At 30.8% G+C, this 7,910-nt stretch overlaps 1 protein-coding gene across 1 annotated transcript; it reads right to left on the bottom strand.

The window, feature by feature from the left end:
* Positions 1 to 1,680: 1,680 nt before the first annotated feature.
* Positions 1,681 to 3,083, bottom strand: LOC105178286 (8-hydroxygeraniol dehydrogenase). The gene has a single exon (XM_011101735.3). The coding sequence runs from the start codon at positions 2,977 to 2,979 to the stop codon at positions 1,897 to 1,899; it is 1,083 nt and encodes a 360-aa protein (XP_011100037.1). The 5' UTR covers positions 2,980 to 3,083; the 3' UTR covers positions 1,681 to 1,896.
* Between the last annotated feature and the right edge of the window lie 4,827 nt (positions 3,084 to 7,910).

A 7,910-nucleotide genomic window follows, 5' to 3' on the forward strand; every position in this document is an offset into this window, starting at 1 on the left:
ATATTGCAACTTTTATATCCAACTGGAGCTTTTATACCTAGCAGATTTTCAAAGTAGCGGAATGTGTGTAAAGTTAATGAGAAAGATATGCAAAACTGACGAAACGTATCAGCATTCCCTGATGGAATGAATTTCGAATGATGAAATTGAAAGATCATAGCGCGAGGGTTGATAATGAGATGAAGTTAAATTATATTTTGTGAAATTATGAGGTGAATTTTCATTTTTTGTTCAGAAGAAGAGAAAATGATAAGGTGAATTTTTTATAATTTTATAACTGGTTATGTTCAATGAATTTCGTGAACCACATGATTAATTTCAGTAACAAAAAGATATTTAACCCAAATATATTCTTAATTCTCACATCTATACATCTATATGCTTAGGTTTACAAATAACTAATCCAAACATATTTTCAGTTCTCGCATAACTGCTGTAAGTGGACAATTGCAAAATTACTATTAATATGGATAATTTTTACATTTTAAAGTAGACCAACGAATCCTCGTATTCTCGCGGGTTTTTTCCTGGATCACCAGGTATAAACATCTGATTTTCCATCGATTGTGGGTTAATTTAGATATATAAATGCCTTCTGCGGTAATGCACGATGATTTTAGTGCTTATTTGTGCGGTAATATTGATATGGGGTGTTGTATTTTCTAATGGTGATTTGCATATGATTTCTAAGGGTTATCAGTCTATTTTTCCAACTTTTCGAATTTAGTAGCGTTGTTAGTCGGTAATCAGTTTTTTGTGATTTTTTTATTTTTAATTTTGATCATAGTAATTATATATAGTCATTTTACAAATTTATGTACAAAAGTGTTCATGTATCTCTTATCTTCACTGTGTGCTAATTTGTATGGGAAGGAGCAATGCACATGTTGAACTTTAGCCCATCAAATAAAGAAAATTATTGTACCTTAAATGAAGCAAAAAAAACAAAAACTTGTACCGAAAAAAGAAAAGAAAATTATAACAGGCATTTTGATTATTTTATAATTTCTCATACTCAATGATTTTGGTCAACCCTCATAATTAATTTCAGTCAAAATAAAAATACATATATCTATATTTTTAATTTTCACACCTATATACCTATATCTAGAAATAACTAATTCAAATATATTCTCAGTTCTCGCACAGAAATCAATAACGCATTTTTATACAAATAAAATTGATAATAGTACACAACAACCAGAGTTTTATAGCTGACAAGAACTAAAACCTTTTTTTTTTTTTTTTTTATGTAAGTCATATTTCCCTTGCACGATGCAAATTAACAATACAATTGCCGTATACATTAGGCGTGTGCAGAAAATCGAAAAATCAGCCGAACCGAACCGAACTAAATTTTTGGTTTTTTTTTAAAAAAAAAAAATCGGTTTTCGGTTCGGTTTTTTGGTCACCAATTCAGTGACCGAATCGAACCGAAAATCGAAATTTTGTAAATAATAAAAAAAAATATTTTTTATACATATAAAAATTATATAATTATATATATATATTATAGTATTAATATTATATAATTTATATTAGTAAAGAAAAGACTATGTTTCGAAGATTGAAGAGTCTTACCGAGACAGAGAGAAGAGAAGACTGATTACTGAACAGAGAACACTCAAGACGACGACGACGGGGAGAGAAAACTCGAGAAAAGAAAAGTGAAACAGAAAAGAAAGGGAAGAAACTATACATTGATCACCACAAAAATACGGCAAGCATGATAACAACATTACGATCACTTCCGTTAGCCACTCATTATTCTAAAGCAGCGGATGAAACTAAGAAAAGAAAAGCATGAGCACCAGTCGAACAAAGACGATGAAAGCATCTCAAGAATCCAAGACATGCTAAAAGCTGTTATTGCAGTCCCAGACAATTGCAAGAATCTTACTCCGCTTTCAATGAATTCTCAATGTCGATGACGAATCGGTATTTGACATCGGATTTCAAAAGACGCTCCATTGCTGTGTTCACGTAATCTATTGGGATAATCTCCACATCTGGTAGTATATTCTGCTTCGCAGCAAAATCAATCATCTCTTGCGTCTCTTTCAACCCTCCAATTGCACTGCCGGCTATCAACTTCCTCCCAATGATCAGGGAGAAAACGGGTAGCTCAAGGGGCTTTTCTGGAACTCCGACACAGATAAGCTTCCCGTGGGGCTTTAACAAACTCAGTAACGGTGCAACTGCGTGAGTTGCCGAGACTGTATCAATGATACCGTCCAAGGTTCCAGCTGCAGCCTGCATTTCCTCTGGGTTACGGCTAACCAAAAACTTGTCTGCGCCAAGATTTTCAATCGCTTCCTTCTTCTTGCTCAAAGAAGTACTAATGACCGTCACCGTGGTCCCAAAAGCCTTGGCAAATTTTACGGCTACATGACCAAGCCCGCCAAGACCAACGACACCAACTTTCAGTCCCGGCTTGTCAAGTCCAAAGTGCCTCAACGGGCTGTAAGTAGTAATACCAGCACATAGAAGAGGAGCGCCAATGTCGAGGGGCAAATTCTCAGGCCAACGGACAACGAAGTGGTCATCGGCAACCATGAGATTAGAGTAACCTCCGTACATGATGGTTCCTTCAGTGTAAGGCGAACTGTATGCAAGTATTTGTTTGGGACAGTAATTTTCAAGATCACTAGCACATTGGTCGCATTCGCGGCATGATCCAACCAGGCATCCAACGCCGACTTTGTCCCCAACCTTGAATTTCTCCACCTTGCTACCTACCTCAGTTACTATTCCCACAATCTCATGTCCAGGTACAAAAGGATACTGAGTGCATCCCCACTCATTCTTGACCATTTGAAGATCCGAATAGCAAACACCACAATACATAACTTTGAACTGCACATCATGCTCACCAGTGGCCCTTCTTGAGAACTTGAAAGGAGAAAAGAAGCCAGATGTATCTCTGGCAGCCCATCCAAAAGCCTTCACTGGGTGCTCTGTTTCAGGTGATTTCGCCATTTTCAGATGCTGTTTTTCAAGAAAAACTCAGACTACCGAATCAACTAAAGCAGAAATGAAAAGGGTTCTTGGATAACAAGAACTAAACCACTAGGTCGGAATGTTATCGACCCTCGTTTGTTTTTTTGTTTTTATTTTTATTTTTTAATTTTTAATAAAAAATAAGTATTTTTTAATTCTATGTAGATTTTCGCACAAAAATAAAAATATTTTTAAATCAACTAATGAGATTATATTTTTATACTGTTAGGTTATGTTTACTTAAGGAGATGGGATTTATTTGTGATTGAGATGCAGATTAAAATATTATTGGGATCGAGTTAAAATTGATTAAATTAATTAGTCCAATTTCATGTTTACTTATATTGATAAAATAATGGATATAATTAAATAATATTTACTTTAGATTATAATTTGGGATTGAGATGCGGATTAATTGTATTTTCCAAAAACACCCTTCAATTTTTTTTATTAGCACTCTTCCTAGTTTTTTTTTTGCTTAAAATGCAATATATATTTATATACATTAATAAAAGTTAAATAATATATATAGTGAGAGAGACAAAGAGATGGCCGATTGAGGTGGGCCATTTTTTTTTTTTAAAAGGCCAAAAATCATATAATTGAGGGCAAAAACGACAATAAAAATTTTATCCAAAGCAAATGGGCCCCAATGGATTTAAATCCACCCCATTTCCATGTTATATCGGGTCGGACTGATTTTTGTCAAGCCGACAAAAAAAGAGTAAACATGTTATTGGAGCGGATTGGACTTGATATTACCAAATGACTACTCAAAACTTTTATTTATAGGCATAGTATACCAAGATTGTTTTGGAGTGTCGTATGGTATTAGAGAGCCCTTTAAGTTAGCTATCATTAGAAAGAACCATTTTTGATTTGGATAAATATTGACCGAGATACGTGAGTTGGACTGAACCCCCCATATCTGCTTGAAAATAAGGAAATCGATTACTTATTAATTCTCAGTTCATTTGCTACCAATTTACTTTGAACCACCTGAAGATATTTTGCAATTTACACTGACATGTACTAATGTGTTGGCAAGCCATATGACGTGTCCACCTAGCTATATGATAAGATGTCCAACTGGAATGTACTTGTTTGTTAGGTCTGCCACTTCAGCAAAGCAATAGGTAAGCCTGTATAGCTAATTGGGCTAGTCTGCCTAACTTATGGGCTTGATTCATATAATTTCAAAAAACATCACATGTAATTAAATAATTAAAAATAATTTTTAAAAAAATCACTTATAAATAAATAATTAAAAATATTTATGTAATTAAATCTAACCCAATATACATGTACTTTACCCTTATATTTACTCGTTCCGGCCTTCTTCTTTTTGAAAAATAAAATAAAATAAAAAGACCAACTAGATAAGAGAGATAGAGATAGAGAGGGAACGCGTGGAGTTGCAGAATCTTTGTGGGTCCACAATAGACAATTCTAGTGGGCCATACCCACATTAGAAATATCCTCCCATCTAAATCGCCTTAGAATCAACGGCTACCAAATACGCACATGGGAAAATTCGATCACCAGGGTTTGTCAATGTCCACACCAATCAAAATTGTGCATATCTAACGTTTTATCTATCTTATAATACATGGACCCCACCATGTTATTTTCGTAATTTGTATCAACATTAACTATGAATCGTTGGATCATTTATATCTATGTCTTTACTATTATAAAAAAAAATATTATTATACTAACTTTTAAATATCCAAATTTACCCTTCAATTCACAAAAAAAAATAATTAGAACAGTAATTTACTTTTTTTTTTTAAAAATGTTCTTATAATTATAATTTTTTTTCCTCTCAACCACTATTCTATTGTTTCTGTCTCATCTAACTTTTTCATATTTCTTTTTATTACATTTCTATATTTTTATTAAACTTATAATTATCTCTCCCATTTCATATTTTTTTTCGGAACTCTAACAAACTTTTTTCCTTATCACTCTCTTACCACGATTTTTTTCATAATTTTTTTCTTTTCATCTTACACTATAATACTTTTTTATATGCTCGTCGAAATCGCGTTCAATAAAGACTTGTTATTATAAAATAGAATATTTTGCAATACTAATTTTTGAATACTCAAATTTATCTTTAAATTCATTTCTTCGCTTTGAAATAAATCTGATTAGAATAGTAATTTTCAAAATTTTTAATAATTTAACAATATTATAATTTTTTTTGTCTCACCCACTGCTCTATGTTTCTCTCTGCAAGCTTATCCAAGTTTGTTTTTCTTACAAAGTTCTATATTTTTAATAAACTTATAATTACAATATTCCCCTCATCCTATATTTCTCTCTTCTCATAGATCTTTTTTCTTTCTTATCACATTTATTTTTTCTTCATCTTACATCATAATTTTTTATATATGCTCACGAAAACCGTGTACAGATTAATATTTAGATAATTCACAACTCATCACTTTGGTACAAATCACACGGGGAACATCACTATGTTTGGTTTCATGTTTTCGTACTTCCCAACAAGATAAAACAAAACTCGATGTTTGTTTTTGTGTTTTTACACCTTATTTGTGTGTTTTTTTTATTTTTCAACTATTTATATATAGTATATATAAATATATATACTTATATATGTAATATAAATATGACATAATTTGACAATAAATAATAATTTTTATTTTTCAAAAATACAATATTAAACATACAATATCTATCTATATATATACATATTTATATATAAAAAAGATATGATTTGATATTGAACAGTAATTTTTGTCTCTCAAACACCAACATCGAACCTACACCACTTATTTTAAAATATTTTAAATTACCTTAAAACACAAATCCAAACATACCATCCATCTTCAACACACACTTATTTATCTCTATTTTTCTCTCTCTATCTCCAAAATACAAAACAAAACACTCATACAAATACAAATATTATGTAAGTTTTCCCTATAATATTTCTTGAGAAGTATCTAAGTAGCGTTTGATAATTTGGTGTATAGAATTTTTTAAAATTTTAAGAGAATGTTTATAACAATTTAACTTAAGGGTTTATTAACTTTTTGTTAAAAATAAAATGAAAATAATATTTTTAATTTTTAATTTGTGTTTTTAAACCGTTTAAATCAAGTTTAATTATGTAATGTTATAAGATTTTCCGCACCAATTTTTGCAACTTATTGATAAAATTGTACATATGAAGATTTTTTCCAAACACTCCAATTTGCATTTTTCTATTTTGTACTTTTTTTTTTCCTATGGGAAAAAGTTGTTGAGAACGTCGTAGGTAGTGGAAACTGGGCGTGTTTGAAAAGAAGTGAGAAGTGCAAATGTTGGAAATAACTTTTTAAATTTTTTTAATTATCAAATTATTTCCAACATTTTGATGTACAAATTTAATCCGATACTTATTTGAAGTTTATGACCCATTATTAAAATGATTCAATTGGTCACTTAATTTTTCATATTATCAAATTCTTTGCAATTACTTGAAGTCGTTATCATTCTTCATTTTGCACATTGAAAAGCCATCACCCATTTTAGAATTTTTCCGTACGAGTGTTCGAAATACTTCTTACACTCCAACATGTGTTTGCGAATTTTGACGATATAATTGTGGATTGGTCCCCAGTCTCCTCATATTCAGAATACAAAATCTTGATGATGTATGTCATTATATGATGTCTACACAATATATCAAGTAAATATATGATTATCTTATTGGGTTAAATATGAAATTATCATAACATGTGATTTAATTACAGAGGGGGTGTCACATTGGGTGGTATCGTGCACACGGGATGAACTGTTTTTGAATTAATGGGGTTTTATCCTAAAGCTATGGTCAGTGAGTAAAATCTGCACGTAGGGAGAGAATTATGATTTAAGGACAACGACAAGTATTGTGACTCTCCGATGATGCAACTTTTCCTTTCCAAATTTAATTAATTTATTTCGTGATGTATACATTGTGATAATTTTTTCTATTGACATGTATATATTTTGAGATAACTTTAAACAAAAATCACACAAATCCATGACAGGAAAAAGTTAAATTTGAAGTATTTTGCAAAACAACTTAGTGGTCACTACACAATAATATAATAATCTGACAAAATATTAAGTTGTAAAAATTTTAAAGTTGTCCCTAAAAATATATATAAAGTAACAATATTTTTTACCTTGTCGATGTATAATTAGTAGTGACAACTACTATGCATAAAGTTGTTTGTATCATAGATAATCAATGGCACATCTATAAGGGATAATTACACTCTCCTCTCCTAAGGTTTAGTGTAATTTCACATAGATCTTCTGTGGTTTGAGAAATTACATACAAAACCTTTGAAGTTTGCTTCCGTCTAACAAATAAATCACCCATTTGAACAAATTTACCAAATTTGCTGATATTAAAAAAAAACTGAATAAAAATTGATGTTTACAATTGATTGGCTTATCATTGACTTATTGCAGGTCAAATAATTTTTTCTGACTAACTACCCTTATAACGATAAAGATATACCTCATCACATACATTAACGCGAGAAGACATATGAATGTAATTTGATTATAAAAATATTTATTTAACCTGCAATAAATCAGTAATAAGTTAATCGGAGATAAATATATATATTTTTTTCAATTTTTTTGTTAATATCAGCAAAATCGGTGAATTTTGACTAACAGATGAACCTATTTTTTATAGAAACAAACCTCAAGGGTGCTAGATGTAATTTTTCAAACCATGAAAGGTCTACGTAATTACACTAAATCTTAGAGGAGGAGAATGTAATTATCCCTATCTATGATTAAAAAGTGTAATCATCTATATATGCGTCACTAATTGACTTTAATGACTATTTTATCCCTAAGTTTCACGTATGCAATCGATGTAGGATGCTTGTCTATCA

The sequence above is a fragment of the Sesamum indicum genome, linkage group LG9, assembly GCF_026168435.1.
Source record: "Sesamum indicum cultivar Baizhima isolate 11 linkage group LG9, ASM2616843v1, whole genome shotgun sequence".
Lineage (NCBI taxonomy): Eukaryota > Viridiplantae > Streptophyta > Magnoliopsida > Lamiales > Pedaliaceae > Sesamum > Sesamum indicum.

Excerpts from the sequence above, each read along its gene's own strand:
- LOC105178286 (XM_011101735.3), bottom strand. The coding sequence starts at position 2,979 with ATGGCGAAATCACCTGAAACAGAGCACCCAGTGAAGGCTTTTGGATGG.